Here is a 22413-nt window from a genome sequence, read left to right as displayed (position 1 = left end):
TCGCAGAGCATCTGGAAGGTCATTTATGTAAAAAAAAAAAAAAAAAAAAGAACTGGTCCTAGAGTGGAACTTTGCGGAACACCCGTGGTACACTCCCGATTGGGCAATTTGACACCGTTAACTACAACTCCTTGCATCCTATTGGTGAGGTATGATTCCATCCAATGAAAGGCTTTTTGTGCACTTCCGGTGATTTATTATTTTTATTTTTTTTCCAAAATCTAACCGGAAAGTCCGGTACCATCATACTGGACCATGTGGTCCTCAAGAGTCAGGGAGGGTGATATCACCATTGGACTTGGTGGACAAGCAATGAATTTGACATGACATTCGAGGGAGTGAAAATGTTGTAACGTGTGCTTCACAAATCATGCTAGTGCTGTGGAGCTAACAAACTCAGCTTGTTATTTTGTGGTTTCTGCACAGTTTATGAATGTCAAATGCCGTGTCGAAAAAGGATTGGTCAAGAGGTGAAGTCAAAAGAAAGATTTAACTAAACAAAAACAAGGTTCTGGCTAACAAACAAATACATTGAAAAAAAACAGCAACACAAAACATGGGGGGAAACTTCTAGGCATAAACTGGCAGCATGACAGGAGGAAACCACAATGAATCAATGCTGACAGAGGGGAAACAAGAGACTAAATACACACAAACACACACTAATTGACACAATTAGACACAGCTGGGCAAGACACAAGTGGCAGAGGATGCTGATTGGTTGACACATGAGGAAGGGCAGGCAAACACAGGTGGACATGACAATCAACCCAAACCCAAACATGACAGTTTTAGTTTAATTTTAGTTAGTTTTCGTATCAGTTTCAGTTTTTAATGTGTTTTACTTGTGCACAACATTTAAAAAAGCACCATGGGCGCAACATCATCTGAAGTTGCTTTTCTATTGGCTGCTGCGAGATGATGTCACTTTTGTGTGACACAATTTCAAACGTTCTTATTCCGGTTAATATCAAAATAAATGTACTTAAAATTACATTACAAATCATCCCTAAAGACTCATGCTTTAAATTAATAAGAATAAAACAAATGACATTTTTGCTGTAATTATAGTTAGTTTTAGTTAGTTTTGTAAACAGAAAATGACGTTTCAATTAGTTTTCGTTTTTTAAAACGCATTTCCGTGTTCATTTTATTTCATTAACGAAATTGGTTTTTAAATTTGAGTTTTTTCGTAAGTTCTAGTTAACTAAAATAACCTGTGCAGATCGGGAGGAGCGAGGTTTAGCCTGGGTTGTCTGAGGAAGCTCAGTTTTCGCCTTTTAAAAAAAAAAAAAATTTTAGTCCATTCTTGAAGGTTTTAAAAGTGGGACATGTCACTGAGCATCTGCAAGGTCATTTATGTAAAAAAAAAAAAAAAAAAAAAAAAAAAAAAAAAAGGCCTTTGAGTGGAACCTTGCGGAACACCCGTGGTACACTACTGATTGGGCAATTTGACGCTGTTGACTACAACTTACTGCATACTATTGTTGAGGTATTATTTCATCCATTTGAATGCTTTTGTTCACTTCTGGTGCATTTTTTCCAAATCTAACCATAAATTCTTCATATAGGCAACTAAAGTGATTTTTTTTTCTTGGTGATGATTATCACAAACCTATACCTTTTTATTCATATTTATTTTTTAATTCTGCCGCAGTCATCCGAGTGACATGAAGCACCGTTTCCACCGCCACCACTCATCGAGCAGTCTTCACGGCAGTTTTAACCACAACAACGTCCAGGACACCAGCCTGCCCCTGGTGGCCGAGGAAATGGACGAGCACCAGGACGGCAAAGGGCCCGTGTATGACCCCAAACAAGATGTCTTTGTCAGCTTGTTTGTAAGTTGCCGTTACGTCCCAAATGGAACTCCAAACACAAACCCTCCCATATGTTCATTTCTCAGGTAGAACAGCAACAATTTGAACAGAGGCCAAAAAAGTGTCAGAAATAAAGACAATTACAATAATATATACTCTTAATCTTACCATTAAATCAATTACTATCAATTTCATTCAACGTTGACTTGGTAATCTCTCAGGCAGTGCCAATATACAGTATATTCATATGTAGTAGGGCTGTGGCAATAAATCGAATTAATATGATTAATCGCCATTTTGAAAATCAAATCGAAATTTTGCAAAATCGTACAATCGAATTTTGTCTTCTTGATTATCAAAAGCTGTTGTTCTTACGTTCTGTTGCATCTAAATGTTATGAGTTGTAATTTTTACATAAGTGGCAGAAAAGTCGATTGGTGTTTTGCAAGACATGCTTACAAACTACTTAATTAGGGATGTAATGATATCAAAACATCATTATACGATAATCACAATATGAAGGTCACGATACGATAATTATCACGATATTGTGGGTAGGTTGCCTCTGTTCACAAGCATATTAGGTAACCCCATCATCTGACTATTAGCGTGGATTTTAAACATAGAAGGGCCAAAACATGCCTTGTGAAAATTCAACTGCACTTAAAAAAAAACTAGCCACGAGAGGGTGCGAGAACTGCACAAATGGAAATCAACCTGACTTTTTTTTTTTTTTTTTTAACAGATGTGCTGCTTTTAATATCGTGACATGACGCCGACAATATATTGTGGAAGTTTTAATATCGCGATATTACAATATTGCCATTAGCGTTACACCCCTAATATATATGTATGCGTAATAAGCTCACTGACCCAACAAGGGAGGTGTCGAAAGACTATAAAAAAGTTGAAACATCACAGGCAGATATCACATCATCCACATGCACTTTTTTTTTCTTCTTCTTACGGGAATCCCGCAACGTAATTTGACTCAAGCTATGATCAATGTTAATCTTCAATCTGAGCGTTGGAGCGCTTGTGAGAGACTCGAACGTCACATGGAAGTGCTTTGACGAGTGGCGGAGGTGCTCGCTTGAAGTCAGCTTGACCACATGCGTTGAATTATTTTCTGAGTCAACACACTGGCACTTCTTTGAAGACTTCTTGATGCATGGACTGCAAACTGTGTCATGGTTTTTTGATGATGTCAAATGTTGGCGTTCAAGGAGCCTTGTGGGGGTCAATAAGCAATATCGCAGGGAGGGAGCTGGCTCAATAAAACAAATGTAATTGGTCCCAAGACGTATTGCGTTGTCACATCACGAACGATCTAGTGGATAATCTGTATGTTGTTCTCGCTCCAAGAAATCGCTCCACCCCGTATCTCCGGAGAGCCATCCGGCGGCCGCCAGGTCTTTGAAACTCCTCGCCAAGATACCGAGAGATGCTGAAGCTGTCATTGTTCTCGTTGGTAAGCTTTCGGAGCAAAAAAAATAGCATTTCATTTTGCTTTTTGGCATTTCATATAACATTGATTTCTCTTGACGTATAATCGGGTCTTTTACAACTTCTTACTTGCATGTTCGGTTTGTTCCTTACCAGCAATGTTCACGGGTTAACCGGTGCCATTCTATGTTTTATCATAAAAAAAATAAATAAAAAAAAAGTAGCAAAATGCTAAATATATACGTGCAACGGTTAATCGACAACCACTCGATGATAAAATCGTTTACAGCTGTTGTTTAACTTCAAATTGTGCAAATGTGATTTCAGAATCTCCACATTAACAGATGGATTCGGTTTGTATTTACAGAGCTCCCTCGTTTTCCGCTGGGGTTCGGTTCCAAAAAATACCCGCAATAAATGAAATCCGCAAAGTTGCTAGCTTGATGGTTTAGATTTACTATAAATGTTTTAAGGCCCTAAAACTCCTTTCCGTACAGTTTATACACTTTTCTCATCGAGGCATTTATTTTTTCTCACATTTTTCTCTTGTATAAACATTCTCAATTTTCAAACCTTCATACATTTTATATACCCTGGTAATAGGTGCATTACTGTAAAAAATAAAATAAAATAAATATGCAGAATTGCACTAAAAAAAATTCCGCAATACAGCGAGACCACGAATAGTGAACCGCATTATAGCAAGGGAACACTGTACTTGCAAATATCTGCTTCAAGTTTTTTTTTTTTTTTTAACCACTTCTTAAATACAGTGATTATTTTAATATTAACTTTCTTTAGTCAGCTGGGTTTAGCTAAGGAAGACATGCTACTAATGTCTGGATGTGAATTTCGCTGGTGTCAGACCAAGACCTCCAAAATCGTCGTTTGTTTGTTTAACCGTTAACATTGCATGGTCAAAGCCATTTTCAACAACGATTACACAAAAAATGACCTCCACATGTGGACTGACCAAAAGTATAGATTTTTGAAAAGATGTGAAATTTGCCAAATTGTGACAGAGGGGAGTTTTGGCGACGCCAACGATTTGTATCTCCTAAACTGCTCATAAAATATCCTTTGTTGATGTATCCAAAAGTTTTGACCATGATATTGCAGTTGTACTTGCACCTACACTGAAAACCAATCTTGGTGGAAAAGGCATGAATGTCCATTTTTGTTCCCTGGTAGGCTGCGTTGAATTCCTGGAGCAGCCGGCGATGGCCTTCGTACGGCTGAACGAGGCCGTGCTTCTGGAGTCCGTGTTGGAGGTCCCCGTTCCCGTTCGCTTTATTTTTGTCCTGCTGGGTCCCAGTCAGTCCAACGTGGACTACCACGAGATTGGACGGTCCTTCTCAACGCTTATGTCGGACAAGGTGGGGAAACAAATCGGCATTCGTCACCCCAACCATGTCAATCAAGGATTATCGAATTAAAAAAGTACCATATATCATGTTACTTTAAAGCTGATTGGTCTTCGATTATGAATTGCAGAACTTCCACGAGGTGGCTTATTTCGCCGACAACAGACAGGATCTTCTAAACGGCATCAACGAATTCCTGGACTGCAGCATCGTCATTCCGCCATCCGACGTGGAGGGCAAAGACCTGCTGAAGACCGTCGCCGACTTCCAGAAGCAGATGCTGCGCAAGCGGAAGGAAAGGGAGCTGAAGAAGCACCACTCTTCGTCCGGCATTGAGCAGAACGACAAAGGTAAGCCGCGGCATTGACAACGTTTTGTAGGAAGAAACACTTATGGGGAAAAACCGCCACGTGTTCCACATCCAGACCTGATTCAAGAGGAAGAAGAGGACGGCGACCAAGAGGTCGACCCGTTAAAGCGCTCAGGGATTCCGTTCGGCGGACTGATTCATGATATTCGGCGCCGCTACCCCAACTACATCAGCGACTTGAAGGATGCCGTGGATATGCAATGCCTCGCTGCCGTTATCTTCATTTACTTTGCTGCACTGTCACCCACCATCACCTTTGGGGGGTTGCTAGGTAAGATACTCTCAGGTTTACCTGTTTGACATCTATTAAACACGGCACAAAAAGGAGAGAAGACACTCAGTTCAAGGCTTGCGAGGAGAGAGGAGAGGAACTGACTGATAAGATTCACTACTGCACTCGGTGGAAAAAAAAAATCTCCTCCTCACCCTCTCTTTTTTATTTGGTTTCCAAGTCCCTAGTTACATTGGTGTTCCAACCCAAATAATGCAAATGCAAAACATACTTGGAACTAGGGGTGTGAATTGCCTAGTACCTGACGATTCGATTCGTATCACGATTCACAGGTCACGATTCGATTCGATACCGATTAATCCCGATACGAATTTATAAGTCGATTGTTGCGATTTTTTTTCATTCAAATTTAGAAAATACTAATCAGTAAGCTTGTAGAGTGTAAGATTTATATGAAAATGTATTATTTATTTATCTGAAATTTCAGTCTTATAGAGGTTGTAATCTGTTTCATGTTTGAACAGCATTAAAATAAAATATTAAGGCTTAATGTTCCGTTCATATAACATTCTTCCATGCTCAAGGTGTGAATCCTAACCCGAAGTCAGACGTTTTGTTGAATATTTTTCCATTAAAAATGGAAGTTTAAAAATGGATTCACACACACACACAAAAAAAAAGAAAAGGCAATGATGATAAGACGTTGAATCGGTAAGACTACCGAATGAACAATTCTGAGCTCTTAAAAATAAATAAATAAATAAATAAATAAATAAAAAAAAATCGATTTTTTAAAAATTGAATCGATTCGAGAATCGCGCGATGTAGTATCGCGATATATCGCCAAATCGATTTTTTTTAACACCCCTACTTGGAACAGTGTACTTGTTTGTCTATGTGTGTGCATGTAAGTGGAAGATTGCTGAGTACATGTGAGGTCAAGTTTGCAATCATTTCTTAACAGAAAACAGGTGGCCTCAGCAGACTGGCTCTAACCATTCTGCTTCAGCAGACTGGCTCTAACCATTCTGCTGCGTTAGATGTTCTGGTTCTTGTGCTTCTTGACTCGTCTTCTGTGAGAGCAATGCATTCTTCGTTGCAAGCAGAAGCAATTCTTCATTGCAGCAAATGTATGATGAGATATCTTCTGTTAAGATAACATATAGCTAGGCTATGTGTATGTGAGTGTGGAGCAAAGCAAAGCATTCTTCATTGCAAGCAGAAGCAATTCTTCATTCCAGAAAATGTATGATAACTCATTATTTACATTATTCCTACAGACACAATGACATTTTGAAAATATTGCTTTTGTATTGTTTTTTGTCTTCACGCGAAGGGGAGAAAACCGAGGGCATGATGGGGGTGACCGAGCTGATTGTTTCCACTGCGACACTTGGAGTTATATTCTCACTACTGGCTGGTCAGCCACTTCTCATCATAGGATTCTCTGGACCCTTACTGGTGTTTGAGGAAGCCTTCTACAAGGTAGCAATCGAAGGTTACAATCGATACATCACAACGATTAGATGTATGAACGTCAGGTTTCCATCCACCCATTTTTATTGGAATTTTCAAGAAATGCAAAAATAAAATTGAATGGAAACACTAGAAATTTGAGAAAAAAAAAAAAAAAAAGGGCCCAAAATTCGCAAATAAAGTTTTGACGCTTGGAGGTAGTATTAATTTCATCAACGAAAACTAAACAAAAATAATTTTGTCAACATTTTTCACTTGACTAGAACTTGACTAGACTAGACTAAAACACTCATTAATAAACAATAAGATTAAATCAGTATGCAATTTCATCGACGAATGACGACAAAAATGTTCTTCATTTAATAAAAACTGGACTAAAATCTATGGCCATATTAGTCCATGAACAAAAACTGGAAACACGTTTTGCGAATAAATGCCGACAAGACCGGATTCTTGTCACGTTTTGACCGGATATACGTACGTTTGTAGTTACAAAGCAATGGTGGACGATAAAGTAAGGTATCTTTGGGGGGGGGGGGGGTTAGCGGGGGACGAAATAAATATTTTTGGCATTAATTAATGAAAGAAGCGAATATTAATGCAATTTTAGATGGAAAACAGCAAAGAAACTCTACGGTTTATCAAGCATTACAAAAGCAACCTCATACGTCGTCACTTCCTGTTCTTCTTCTTTTAAATTACTAGTGGAGATCACATCTCGATGGTGTATACCGCCCCCTACAGTGGCGGAGTCCCCTCTCAATATTCGAAAAAGAAGAAAAGATGGAAACAGGCATAAGTTGCATGTCCGTTTTGCGCGTTTTCAGTAAATTTGCTTAAAAAATTCCAAACAATTGGATGGAAACCTGACGAGGTGAAGACAAGCACACACTTGGCACGTGTTGTCGCTCAGTTCTGCCAGGCCTACGATTTTGAGTACCTCACGGGTCGGGTGTGGATTGGGTTCTGGCTCGTCTTCATCGTCCTGCTGATTGTGGCGGCGGAGGGAAGCTTTCTGGTTCGCTTCATCTCACCCTTCACTCAAGAGATCTTTGCTTTCCTGATCTCCCTCATCTTCATCTACGAGACCTTCTCCAAGCTCATCAAGGTCATTTTGGAGATCAGATTTTTGGATGGAGACATTTGATTGCGTTTGTCACCTTAAAAAAAAACATGTCTTGTTTATTTTTCAGGTGTTTCGAGAACATCCGTTGATGGCGTGGTACCCCGGGGATGCCACGCCTCCGTCTCAGCTTCATGACATCCAGAACCAACCCAACACTGCTCTGCTGTCTCTCGTCCTCATGATGGGCACATTCTTTGTGGCTTTCTTCCTCAGGAAGTTCAGAAACAGTCGATTTTTGGGTGGCAAGGTAATCGCCACGAAATTAACCTCACTCTGGTTAATCTGGTGGTTAGAGTTATGTCACCTAATTGTTAGGTTTAGGGTGGTTTTTGTGTGGGTTTTGTTTACCAAATCGTAAGACCGTTGAGTGACATTTATATTCTTGTGGCCAAAAGTCGACTGACTTTCTTCTGTTTTTTTTGTTTTTTTGTTTGGAAGGCAAGAAGAATCATTGGGGACTTTGGTATTCCCATTTCAATTTTAGTTTCTGTGTTTGTGGATTACTCCATGACCGACACTTATACGCAGGTAAATGGCTTTATACCCCAGCGTCCGTATTCCTAAAGATTCTAAGAATCCTTTTAGAGAGTTCTATCCAACATAACCTAAACATTCCTAGCAAGGTGTCTTAGCATAGGAGTGATTCCAGTACATTCTCATGAACTCTGAGTAAGGAATGGAGAGAAACTCTTACTCCCAATTCACACTGACTACGGAAAGGACGCGGTGCGTTTTCCGTGCGGATGCCGTACTGCAATTCACACCGCGTGGGTTGCGTGTCCGGAAATCTGCACCCGTGAGACCACAAGATCACGTGAGGTTCACGCTGGAGAGTTGAGTTCATGCAATAACAACCGTGTATATAGAGTCCTATTTTGTAAACAATAGCGACGCTTGCCTGTTGTCGACTGACATTATTTCTGGGACTTCTGCCATGGGTAAGTACGTTTTGTGTTGAAATAGTGTTATTTTGTCATGTTTAATTTATTCTGAGCTGATTTTTTTGTCGTATGGAAAACGCACTGCGTTCGTTCCACAGTCGGTGTGAATTGGGTGTTAGTGATGAGGTCACATTTTAAAGAACTCATTCTAAAGATTGTCTTGAAACTGTTGGTGCTTCAAAAGAGTAAAAGTAAAAGCAAAGCATTTTAATTGTAAGAAAAGGTTTTTCTTAGACTTGGGCCAATAGGAGCAACTCTTTGCACTAAGAATCTTTAGGAATACAGCCCTTCATTCTGTGTAAATGCGGCCTGAGTGGCCTTTGTCACTTGAACATTGAAGGGATTCCTAAAATCCTTGCATTACATTTTGTTTCCTTCTAGAAACTCAATGTGCCCTCCGGGTTTTCAGTCACTTCCCCTAACAAGAGAGGTTGGTTCATCAGTCCCTTTGGGGACAAACAGCCATTTCCTACCTGGATGATGGGAGCGTCCATTGTCCCCGCCCTTCTTGTATTCATCCTCATTTTTATGGAAACGCAGATCACATCGTAAGTGCAGAATTTATATCGTAATAATTATTGTATCATGACCTTCATATCGTGATAATATCGTATCGTGATGTTTGTTTCGTGTGTCTCTTCACATTTCAGCCTGATTGTCAGCAAGAAGGAGCGCCGCCTGGTGAAAGGTTCGGGCTTCCACCTGGACTTGCTGCTGATCGTCATCCTGGGCGCCTTCTGCCCGCTCTTCGGCCTGCCGTGGCTGACGGCGGCCACGGTGCGCTCGGTCACCCACGTCAACGCCCTGACCGTCATGAGCAAAGCCACGGCCCCCGGCGAGAAGCCCATGATCCAGGAAGTCAAAGAGCAGAGGCTGACAGGGCTCCTCGTGGCCGTGCTCGTCGGTAAGAAGGATGTCTGACGGCTTTGAAATGACGCTAGTTCTGAATTCATAAATCCAAGTTATGAAATTGGCCCAATCAGGTATGTCCATCGTGATGACCGACGTGCTGCGCCTCATCCCACTGGCTGTGCTCTTTGGCATCTTCTTGTATATGGGCGTCACCTCCCTGACGGGGATCCAGTTGTACGAACGCATCACGCTCATGGTCACGCCGGCCAAGCATCACCCCGACCACATTTATGTCACCAAGGTAACGGACACCAGGGGGTTCGAGGTCACATACAGGGCTGGACTCCTAACCATACCCGTCTAACACATTGTTCTGCCAATGATATTTTGACTGATGTTGGTTCAGTTTGTTCTTTATATTCAAAATGGATTAAGGGACTAGTCCCTCTAAATTGTGGGCCAGTCTCTTGGGGTAAAATAGTAACTAAAAAGAGCTGCATCGGCCTCAAAAGACACCGGCCCACCAGGCATCTGCCCTGTATGCCAGCTGGCCAGTCCAGCCATGGTAATGTGAACTGAAGATAAGTCAAGTTATTACTTGGGTTCAACAAGTCATAGTCAAGACACATTTTTGCTGAGTCACCTCATGTGACATGAGCCGCTTTGCACTCAGTATCTTGCTTCAAGTAACACATTCACAAGAGGGTTATTATAGTTTATGAATTTTTCATTTTAGTTAGCTTTGATTTTGTTTTGAGTATTGTTTTTTTTTTTAAGTTTAGTTTGTTTTATTTAGTTTTCAGGGTGGTTCTGTTAGTTTATATTAGTTTTAGTTATATAATAAATGATTTGTTTTAGTTTAGTTTTGGTTAGTTTCAGTATTAGTTTTTTTTTTTTTTTAATGTGCATTACTTGTGCGCAGTATTAAAAAAAAAAAAAAACACCATCGGAGCGACGACAAAAAAGAGATTTTATTTTATTTTGTTAACAAAATTGTTTTTTGAATTATAGTTTTAGTTTTTTTTCCCATTAGTTTTAGTTTTTAAAAAGCATATTCATTTTTTATTTTATTTCATTAACGAAATTGGTTTTTTGAATTTTAGTTTTAGTTTTTCACATTACTTTTAGTTAACTAAAATAACACTGATTCACAATCAAATTATTATTATTTTTTAATTGTCCCAAACCCATCTCTGTATTGTCTGTTACTTTATTGTATTTTCAGTTATTGGAAGAAGCTTAGTTCATGTTTGACCTGCTATCTCTGAGCTAAAGTGTGACGCTAATCTAATTTATTAGTCTGTGTGGCAAAAATAACAATTCTTGACTTTCGAGGTGCAACAATGTATGGTTTAATCAACACGCAAATTAATCAATAACTTTGAAATGTGGACTCTCAAAATTGAATATTCTCGGTCTATGCCTAATACCGGGTAAAAGTCAAGTAAATACTAAATACTTGTAGACGTTTTTCGCCTAGCCAATCTTAAAATTGTTGACTTAAGTCTGCCTGGAGTCAAGTCATATTCCCCCGCTGGTAATATAACATGCACTTGTTACACTCACACGCGCAGACAACAGTAAGAAATATCTCCAGTACATGCTGTCACTCGTGTCCTCTGTCATTAGCGGTAGGACGGCAGAACACAATCCAGCCGTGTGTGAATCGCAGCCAAAAGCCAAACAAAGCGGATCCCATCCTTCTAGGTCATGTCGCTGCAGAAATGACAGTCTTTTAGTGTTTGGGATGTTATGGATTGCAGCACTGACGCAGATGCCCAGAAGCCTGAGTAATGACTCACACGTACAAGCTTGGGCCTTCCCCTACTTAATAGCACATCTCCATACTGACATTCATTTGCATAGGATGTTAAGTTTGAACTAGACTAAGTGCAATTTCTAAGAAATGCTGAAAGCTGAATGCTAATAGCTGAATGAAAAGCTGAATGCTCATGAATTAAATTGAAGGATAACTTATGGGAAAATTCTAAGATAATTAACTAGTAATCACTACTAGTAGTAGTAGTAGTAGTAGTAGTAGTAGTAGTAGTAGTAGTAGTAGTAGTTAAAGTAGTAGTAGTAATAGTAGTATTATTAGTAACTAGTAGTAGTACTTGTAGGATTACTATCCATCCATCCATCCTTTTTCTTGACCGCTTATTCCTCACAAGAGTCGCGGGGGGTGCTGGAACCTATCCAAGCCAGCTTTGGGCAGTAGGCGGGGTACACCCTGACCTGGTTGCCAACCAATCACAGAGGATTACTAGTAACTAGAAATTACTCATAATAGTAGTGAATGTGTCATTGAACATTAAAGTGAATGCAACAAATATAAAAATCATGGCTTATAGTGTATTTATATTGAAAACTGACATCTGATGCTGAATAACATTTAATGGGGACACGTGTTTGATCATTTCAGTGAAATTATAATGCACTTCCTGATATGATATTTAGTTGTGATACAAGTATACCACTTAGCATAACGGCCCTGGATATATATTTTTGCAATGTGCAGTCAGAGGTTGGATTCGAACCCGCGACCTCCTGGTTACTGAGCAAGGCGCTATATACCAAGTGAGCTACTGAGCAGTGTCAGAGAGCTGCAAATGCTGATCAGTTCTATGTATGGAGGTGGGCGAGGGAAGCGGGACTTAGAAAAATTTCAAAGTCAGTCCCATTGAAAATGAATGAGGAAAAGTTGATCTTTAACGTTAAATTATGCGAGTACTGTAAGTCAAGTCAAGTAATGGATAATTGGAGGAGCAGTCCTTGTCCACAAGATGGAGGCAAAAAACACAAACCATCCTGTTGCCAAATGTCAGCTGTTTTGAAGCTGTTTTTTTTTTTTTTTTTTTTTTTTTTTTTTTTATCATCCGCAGGTGAAGACCTGGCGCATGAACATGTTCACCCTCATCCAGCTGGGCTGCATCGTGGCCCTGTGGGTCGTCAAGTCCACCGCCGCCTCCCTGGCATTCCCCTTCGTCCTCATCATGACGGTGCCGTTGCGCCGCGTCATCCTCTCCAGGATTTTTGAGGAACGTGAGCTGCAGGCGGTAAGGTCGTGTGGCGGGGGCTTTCCAGTAATGCTGGAAGCTTGTCTTCATCCCCCGCTGGAACCTTTTGCTACTTTAAGCAATTGGACGGACGTGAACAGATTTGTGTCCAATACTCACACCAACCAAATTAAATGTAAATATTGAAACTGAAATACTTTTATGACAAATGAAATTGTCTCTTGTTTCTAGCTGGAAATGTTCACTTATTGAGGGTGGGTGATGTTTTTGTGGTTAGACACTCATAACCATTAAAAAAAAATAAAAAAATAATCAAATTGTTTCTGAAGGCAACTTCAGCATTACGCCACAATTATTGAGTGCATTTACCTCTAATTTACTTTAGTATTTTTAGAACCTAATTAATGGTCTGTACCTACCTTTTAATTTACATTTCCAGAGTATTTTTTTTTTAAATAGGGAGACATCCAATACGTATCACATTTAGAAAAGACCCGATTCTTTCATGACAAATCTAAATGTCTTATGTTTCTACCTGGAAATGTTCACTTATTGGGGTGGGTGATGTTTTTTTGTGGTTAGACACTCATAAGCATTAAAAAAAAAAAAAAAAAAAAAAAAAAAAAATCCAATTGTTTTTTAAGGCTTCAGCATTAGGCCACAATTATTGAGGGCATTTACCTCTAATTTACTTTAGTATTTTTAGAACCTAATTAATGGTCTGTACCTACCTTTTAATTTACATTTCCAGAGTATTTTTTAAAAAAATAGGGTGACATCCAATACGTATCACATTTAGAAAAGACCCGATTCTTTCATGACAAATCTAAATGTCTTATGTTTCTACCTGGAAATGTTCACTTATTGGGGTGGGTGATGTTTTTTTGTGGTTAGACACTCATAAGCATTAAAAAAAAAAAAAAAAAAAATCCAATTGTTTTTTAAGGCTTCAGCATTATGCCACAATTATTGAGGGCATTTACCTCTAATTTACTTTGGTATTTTTAAAAACCTAGTTAATGGTCTGTGCTTAGCTTTTAATTTACATTTCCAGAGTATTTTGTTTTAAATAGGGAAACATCCAATACGTATCACATTTCAAAAAGACCTGAAATAAAGATATCGATCCCGTGATTTTTTTTCCTCTTTATTGACTCTCATTTGACTCAAAATGTGCCAAATAAATATATTTATTTAAAAAAAAGGGAAATTGGTCAGCAAGCTAAGTCAAGCTCTTTATCTCCACAGCTGGATTGCGACGAAGACTCGCCCAACTTTGATGAAGATGGACGGGATGAGTACAATGAGATTCACATGCTCGTATAAAGTTGAACGAGCCAATCAGAACGCCTCGTCTTTGTCCTCCTCCTCCTGCTTGTTCTTGCTCGACCTCTTGAGAATTGCCAGGACAAAAGTCACAAGGCAAAAAAACATGAGCAAATGTCAATAGATTGCGAATATATTTTTCCTCGAGTTAAAAAAAAGAAGAAGAAAAAGAGCAACCTAAAAGCAGCCAAAGTGCATACAGAAGTTGTGTGGGCCTTGTTTAGAGGTATGGTTTTACCTTCCCTGAAGTGATGTGCGAGTTGTTCCTTACCTGAACGAATCGACAATAACTACTGTATGTCTATCCCTTTAATTACTCTGCAGGTGTTGGGGCACATGTGCAATGTTAATGGTAACCTCTTAAACAAACGGTGAGAGCTTTCTGGATGAATGTCAGGAATGTATTCCGTATATTTCATTAATAAGGTGAACTTTCTTTTGCCGCGAAATGCAAAAAAGGATGTTGCAGGAAACAAGCCAAATGATATTGCATGCGTAGATTCGCTTCCTTTCGACAACTGCCATTTCCTTTCAAATGCAAAGATGTGCAAAAGGCCTTGAATACAGTTGCCAGCAGATGTTCACTTGCACTCATGACAAAAAATGGGTTTGAATCCAATCAATATTTAGTCTTTAAAATTTTACATAATGGGTCACTTTAATATGATTTGCTTGATAACAGTCAAATCCACTGTAATTATTGTTCCGATAAATAATAGACAGTCAAGCAATGACGACACACATTTCATAACAGTCCAAATACAAATGTAGTCTGAATAACAAGATTTCTTCAACTCTTCAACTAAAAAAATATTAAACAATAATGACAATTTCCATTTTGTCACTACAACGTTAATTTTGAAAAGAAATTTTTATTTAGTTTTAGTCTTTTGACTAAAATTAATTATGTTTTAGTCATAATTTAGTCATCTGATTGCATTTTAGTTTTAATCCAATTTTGGTCAACAAAAATAAGGAGCAATTTTAGTCGCCGAAGATAAAGAGCAATTTTTTAGTCGAGGAAAATAAAGAGCAATTTAAATCGACAAAAATAAAGAGCAATTTTAGTCGACGAAGATAGAGGAATTTTTTAGTCGACGGAAATAAAGACAAAATTTAAGTTGACGAAAATAAAGAGCAATTTTAGTCGACGAAAAAAAACAATTTTAGTCGACTAAATAGACAGTTCAGTTGATATTTTCCTTCAGCGTACATTACAACTTTTATAAAGAAAATTATAACACGTCTATTTGTAACTGTAGTTTAACACGCAAGACACATTTAATACAACTGTATCTACTAATTGTTTCAATGAAACATCTGAATAACAAGATTTCTTCAACTCAAAAATCATAAGCAAGAATGACAATTTCAATTTTATCACTAGAACAATGTTAATTTTGACAAGAAATTTTCATTTAGCTTGAGTTAAAATATTTTTAGTCATAATTTAGTCATCTGATTGCATATTAGTTTGAATCCAATTTTAGTCGACGAAAAACAAGAGCAATTTTAGTCGACTAAACTGACAATTTAGTCGATATTTTCCTTCAGCATACATTTCAAATTTTATACAGACAATTATAACACACCTATTTGGAACTAGTTTAACACGCAAGACGCATTTATTACCACTGTATTTTTATTAATTGTTTCAATGAAACATGTTGAACTGACATAACGTAGTTTTCACCTAAATAAAAAGCTGCACAATGAATGTAAACATGTCTGAACAATAAATAAAGTGCAGTGAACACTAAACAGTGGTTCGTTTCAACAACCCGCGTTTCATTCCTTCGGATTGGATTGTGTAAATTTTTTGTCACTGTGGTTTCATTTTAAAAATTGTCAATTTAAATTTTCGTTATAGTTTCAATGAATGGCTTCTATTTTAGTTTTTGTCTAATTTTCGTCTGGTAAAAAATTTTCGTGATGTAAATTTTTCTGCGACAAAATTATCACTGCACTATCACCCGTTGATTGACAAAATGTTGGGGCCCTACTGAAATACTCTTCTTGTATAATGGTAAAGACAGGAACCGCTTCATTGCAACATCTCTGCGGATAGCGGATACCATTTCCGTAAGCTTCCCTTGAAAACTCCTTGAAGTTATTTAGGTTGTTCAGTTCTTCCAGCCCATAAAAACGATGAATTCAAATAGCCTAAATGAAAAATGGTGAGTGTATGTAAACATGTGACCGCAACGGTACATGGGCCCTTTGCACACACTCGAAGCACTTTGAATGGCAAATTGTCCCTGCCAGCCAAACAAGCTCCAAGACGTAAACACTCATTGAAGCCCAACACAAAAGGTCTCTTGCAAATAAGTAACCTGCATTTTATTTTTCTTTGTTTTGTCAACCTATTTTTTAAACATTCAAACTTGCGAAATCTGCTGATTAGTCATGTCTAAAGTGTATCTGCAAAGAAGGTGTTGGCCCAGAGTTGAAAGGACTTTGTGTAAATGTTTTTTCTTCATATTGGTTCTTTCATCTTCTCAACAAGATTTCCAGTACACGTTTCACATATGTCACGAATAATGTTACAAAACACGTCAGCTGCAAAAGGCCAGAAAACTAAGCAAACACACGTGTGGCCGACACGCCAGGGAGCAGTTGAGTGTTGGCAGGGGAGCATGAATGATGTATTGTATAGGACGACTGCATGTGAATTAGAATGTAGCATCTGTGTCCAGGCATTCCCTTTTTCACCACCGGCCAGCTTTTATAGAATCCCAATTAGCCGGGCAACAACATTTCGCTTAAAATTCACATTCAACTCTGAGAGACGATTCGTAACAATGGCGACGCTTGAATTGAATGCCTGTTGGGTGTCCAAATCTTGCGCTGAAAGAAGTGAAGCATGTTCCAAATTATTACGCATATCAGATTTCAGTTAAAACAACATTTGAGTTTTTCTTTTTCCAGGCAGTTTTTTTTTTTTTTTTACATATACTTCATTCTCCTGAAGGCGTATTCAGGAAAGCGCCTGTCAGACAAATCCATCGTATTAAGAGAGCAGCTGTTAAAAATCCACTGATAAGCGCGAAGCGGTATTTGAGGCTGCTGGCGTCTCTGGAGTCAAGGGAAAAACTGTATTCCGGCCATGCCTTACAAATCTGTCAAGGAGAAACAGAAACGCATGAAAACTCATTCAAAACTTGAGATGGTGCAGATGGATGGAGCTGGTGCTGGTTTTTGAATGATGGACCGTTAGATGGCAGGCCCCTTTCAGGGTGCCTCACCGTGTCAAAATTAGATACGGTGTTTATAACTGACAATTGACTGCCGTGGTACTGTACAGCATTAATATTCAGGTGGACAAGTCATTAATTTTGATGGTCTGCCATTCGTCAACCGGCGGTATCCCCATCCGTCATCGTTAATACGTCTTTATATTTTGACGGTTCGTCATTCGCCATAGGCCGGAATACCCGTCCGTCATCGTTAATAATAAGTTTTTGTATTTTGACGGTCCATCATTCGTCAACAGCCATAATATACGTCCGTGATCATACGTCTTTATATTTTGATGGTCCGTCATTCGTCAATGGCCGGGATACCCGTCCGTCATCGTTAATACGTCTTTATACTTTGACGGTCCATCATTCGTCAACTTTTGAGATACCCGTCTGTCATCGTTAATACGTCTTTATACTTTGACGGTCCGTCATTCGTCAACTCGCGAGATACCCGTCCGTCATCGTTAGTACGTCTTTATACTTTGACGGTCCGTCATTCGTCAACTCTCGAGATACCCGTCCGTCATCGTTAGTACGTCTTTATACTTTGACGGTCCGTCATTCGTCAACTCTCGAGATACCCGTCCGTCATCGTTAATACGTCTTTATACTTTGACGGTCCGTCATTCGTCAACTCTCGAGATACCCGTCCGTCATCGTTAATACGTCTTTATACTTTGACGGTCCGTCATTCGTCAACTCTCGAGATACCCGTCCGTCATCGTTAATACGTCTTTATACTTTGACGGTCCGTCATTCAACAACTCTCGAGATACCCGTCCGTCATCTTTAATCCATCATTATTTCAAGCCACGAAACTGTAGTCGTCATACTTTTGTACCTATAAATACGAAACGGGTGTCCATCAGTCGGTACCGAACCGATTATTGACGATTACATAGATGGACAAAAATCCACTTCTGTCAATGCTTAGTCAGTGAATTTATGAAGTCATTCGTCAACAAAACAGGCACTCGTCATTGACATACCTTCTGTCAGTATTAATGGGACGCTCACCTATTATTTTGTAAAGTGTACCTCGACCCTATTGAGGATTCCACCTCTTTCTGTTCTTTAGTAATTAGCAGCAGAAAATGGGCTGGCTTCACCAAAAACACTGGACTTGAACCAAATGTCACAGATGTGTGTTTATTCACAAGTTTCAGCTGGAAACAAAACACTTATGCCACATCAACAGAAATATGACATATGATGACAATGAATCCACAAAGATGGAAAGAAACCAGAAAACGGAAGACAAACTAATTGACGGGACAAGTGAGCAAAACCAGTATATGTGTAATAATTTGGAACACATGTATTTGAATTATTTATTTATTTTTTCAACGTTCCAATTCCCGTTTTTAAAGTCACTTGATGATATTTTGGGAAGCACAGATCAGATCAGCGATCACTCTTGCTTGATGATGTCATCGTCTTTTTTTGACAAAGAAATGCATGCATTTGTAAGAGTTGACGTGTGGCGAACGATAAACAATCGCTATTTTCTTGGACTAACAAGATTATTTTGTAGCTGCAGGAATACAATCAACTGAAGACAACCGACCCCCCCAGTGTTTCAAAATGTTCTTTACAGTCACTGTTTTTTATGAATCAGCTGTGTTTTCAAATGTTTGTTGGCCTGAAGAATCGCTACGTGCGTTTACAGAAGCATGCCCGACATTACGAGCCATACAAGAATTCTCTCAGGGTAAACTGACCTTTGAACTGTAAATTCCCAGCCTTTCGTTAGCTGAGACATGTTTGTACAAAATTAATATATGGCTTACGTTTTGTGCATCGACCAAGTTCACATCAAGAAGATGAATTATTTATATGTGGAATGATTTTTGAAAACTTTCAACCTGTGTTCCTTTATTTTCATCGGCCCAAAATGTGAAGCATGTAAATGGCTTTTTAGTTTCGTAGCTCTATGCTAAATCTTTTTGTATTACAGAAGTGTGGAATTGCTAATGTGGAGTAAACGTTTTGGACTGCAAAATACGTGTTTGTATACGTACTGGTAAATAGATTCGAACGCACTTGTCGGCTAAATGTTCAAAAATACGTAGCATTTTTCTCATAATGTTTTTTTTAGTATTTGGCCTACATTATACCAATATGTTCACAAATTAAGCATGTAAACATTTTTTTATGCCATATTTTCCCATAATGCCACAGGGTTTGTGCCTGCGTAAGTCAATACACCGTGTCAAGTTATTAGCATTTAGCCTATAAATACGTACACATTTAAATATGTTCAAATATACTTTCAAATACACACAGTTTACATTCTAACCTATTCTAACCCCAGTCATAACGTTGTCACTCCCCATTGGCAGTTCCACGTTTTCGTATGAAATACATCTTTATTGTGAAATGTTTTGAAAACGGGATTTTGCTGTTCCGGTTTTTGTCTCCTTTGCTCAAAGTGGACCGACACGACACATTCATCCATTGTGGTGCTTTTGTTTTTGAATGTAAACGTTTGAGTGCGAGCACATGCCACCTCCACAAATGATTGCCATTTCGGAAAGTTCACCAACAACACAGACGCGGCGCAAACCCCAAAATTGTTCATTTCTACGAAGCGGGCCCGCAACGTGACTCTCATGTTTGACATGTTGACATACTTGTCTCGCTCGGCCAATTTATGTTGGGGCAAGGTTGCGCGCAGTCGCTTGGTGGCACATTGCCGGCCAAAAAATGCGTGGCCGGAATGGCTGGAATCGGCTTTGATGTGGGTGGCGGAGTGGGAAGCAAACGTTACACTTGCAGACTGGAGCAACAAACAATCAACTAAATGCTACATTACAACTACCGCGACCACTACGACGACGACTAAATGCTCTGCCAGTGGTGTGTTTGTAAAGTTACAGGAATTTTAAACAATTCCCAGGTGTCTCAATAAAACCTGTCTTGACATTCTTCTGTCAAAATACAAAATTGTTGAATAGTATTGTTTGAATTATACACTGGGTTTCAGGGTGGCGGTTTTATTTTATCGAAATAGCGCATGTGGCTTTTGTTACCATGACAACAGGCGGAAGAACCTGTAAAGTTATTTTCACTCATGGACGCAGCACTCCAAGAATTGCAAAAATAAACTTGAATGGAAACAATAGAAATTGGGGGGAAAAAATGGGCTAAAATTCACAAATTTTTACGCTTGTAGGTTGTGCATTTTTCAGCTTATCGATAAAAGGAAAATGCAAATTTCACCGATGGATTTGCAAATAAACGATGACCGGACTGGATACTACATTTGTTTTGATCGGACATTACGTCATGCACAAATTGTCACAAAAAAAAAAAATGGTGGTAGATGATGAAGAAAAGGTATGTTTGGTGGGGACGACGAAATAGAAATATTTGAATGGAACATGATGGATCAATGGATTTAGAAACATCTTTGAATTCACTTTTCAGAGTGTTCAAATAATTTCCATTGACGCTAACTTCCATTTAAATTCCAAATTTCGACCTCTCAAGGTTATTTTAGCTAACTAAAACTAACAAAGAAACTAAAATTCAAAAAACAATTTCATTAACAAAATAAAATAAAAACAAAAATGCTTTTTTTTTTTTAAAACAAAAACTAACTGAAACTACATTTTATGTTGACCAAAGTAACTAAAACTAACTATAATTATTAGAGATAGTCCAATATGATTTTTTTCCAAGGGCAATACCGATACAAATAATTAGTAGTGAATGAGGCCGATGACCGATATTTGGAGCTGATATTTCAGTAAAAGGGAAAAAAATATTGATGAGAAAATTCTTAAAAATACAAATTCCAGTTCTTAACAACTTTTCAGATTTTGTAAAATATACTTTTTTTTTATTCTTTAATTGTAAAATACACATATTTGTTTTAAAATTCTAACAAAAAGTTCAGGGAGTTCCCAGGGTCATCAGCATATTTTAAAAAAAAATAATAATGAAAACTTAAATAAATAGCTCTGTATTAATTTCTCCAGTAAATAAAGTTTTCCAAAATTTTGAAATAGATATTTTTTTACTTACCTATATTATAATTTCAAACAATCACAAAAAGGTGCAGAGCGTTCCCATCAACTGACTGAAAACGGAAGATTTAGCTCCCTTAACAGTTTTAAACAGATCTTTTATCGGCCGTCAAATTTGCCTCAAAATGCCGAATATCGGCACCGATAATCGGCCCGGCCGATAATCGGTCTATCCCTAATAATTCTAGAAAAAATGTCCTTTTAATCTTTGTTAATTACTTTAATGCACAAGCCTTTGGGGATGATTTTAAATGTGATTTTAAGTACAGTAGATTTATTTTGATATTAACCAATAAGAACGTTTGAAAGTGTATCACACAAAAGTGATGTCATCTGGCAGCAGCCAATAGAAAAGCACCTTCAGATGATGTCGCTCCCACTGTGTCTTTTTAAATTAAATGTTACGCACAAGAAATACACATTTAAAACTAAAACTAATACCGAAAATAAAATTAAGCATTAAGCAATAAAAAACAACAGAACCACCTTGAAAACTAATTAAAACTAACTAAATTTAAAAAACAAAACTCAAAACGAAATCAAAACTAAATAAAACGAAAACTACGTTTGAGCGCAACGTTGTCCGAGTTCAAATTGAAGCAAGTAAAGCTCGCAGCTCACCTGGCCAAACTATTTGGACTGCAATCAATTAACCGTGTACAGTACAGGTGTTGTTTTTTGGGGGGAAACCAATCGACAAATGAATTGTCACCAAGCGCCAGCGCAGCGTTGTGGTTTCTCTACCGGGTTGACCAACAGGAGGAAAGTTGCTGACAGCAACCGTTTGCTCAACACTTCTATGTGCTCTTGTTATGACAAAAACGTGTATGTATGTGTGTACATTTGTGCGACTATAGCCACAAGCAACCTGTAAAGCACATACTGGCCGCTATTTACACAAGGACCGCTGATGAATTGTGGGTATTATTTCAGATAATAAAATGTGCGGTGCTGCTAATCTGTTCTGTCTGGTTGTTGGATGTCGAAACATGCAGGTTGAAAAGGGGAAATAGTCGTTTTTTTTGTTTCTTTTAACCCTAGCCCTGTCAACAGTCTTTATTTGGACCCATTTTGTCACCTCCATTAGTGCGGACCACCCACACTCGCTTCTTTTTATTTCCAAAGTCTTTAATTCAACATGATGGTTGGGAACCAAGACGCCCCCACCTC

The 22413-nt window shown here is 38.4% G+C and overlaps 1 protein-coding gene across 1 annotated transcript in view; it reads left to right on the top strand.

The window, feature by feature from the left end:
* Positions 1-22201, top strand: part of slc4a3 (solute carrier family 4 member 3) — a 47583-nt gene extending 25382 nt beyond the window's left edge. The window contains exons 10-23 of the mRNA XM_077535923.1: positions 1658-1841; positions 3186-3291; positions 4458-4642; positions 4761-4980; positions 5056-5271; positions 6569-6717; positions 7622-7816; positions 7902-8081; positions 8273-8362; positions 9157-9323; positions 9426-9679; positions 9759-9928; positions 12510-12683; positions 13893-22201. Coding sequence (XP_077392049.1) covers positions 1658-1841; positions 3186-3291; positions 4458-4642; positions 4761-4980; positions 5056-5271; positions 6569-6717; positions 7622-7816; positions 7902-8081; positions 8273-8362; positions 9157-9323; positions 9426-9679; positions 9759-9928; positions 12510-12683; positions 13893-13970 — 2368 coding nt within the window. The 3' untranslated portion in view covers positions 13971-22201. The remainder of the gene's footprint in view (positions 1-1657; positions 1842-3185; positions 3292-4457; positions 4643-4760; positions 4981-5055; positions 5272-6568; positions 6718-7621; positions 7817-7901; positions 8082-8272; positions 8363-9156; positions 9324-9425; positions 9680-9758; positions 9929-12509; positions 12684-13892) is intronic.
* Positions 22202-22413: the final 212 nt, after the last annotated feature.

Source organism: Festucalex cinctus, chromosome 11 (genome assembly GCF_051991245.1).
Source record: "Festucalex cinctus isolate MCC-2025b chromosome 11, RoL_Fcin_1.0, whole genome shotgun sequence".
Taxonomy (NCBI): domain Eukaryota; kingdom Metazoa; phylum Chordata; class Actinopteri; order Syngnathiformes; family Syngnathidae; genus Festucalex; species Festucalex cinctus.
The sequence above is the reverse complement of the archived record's forward strand: the minus strand, read 5'-3'. Positions and strand labels throughout refer to the sequence as shown.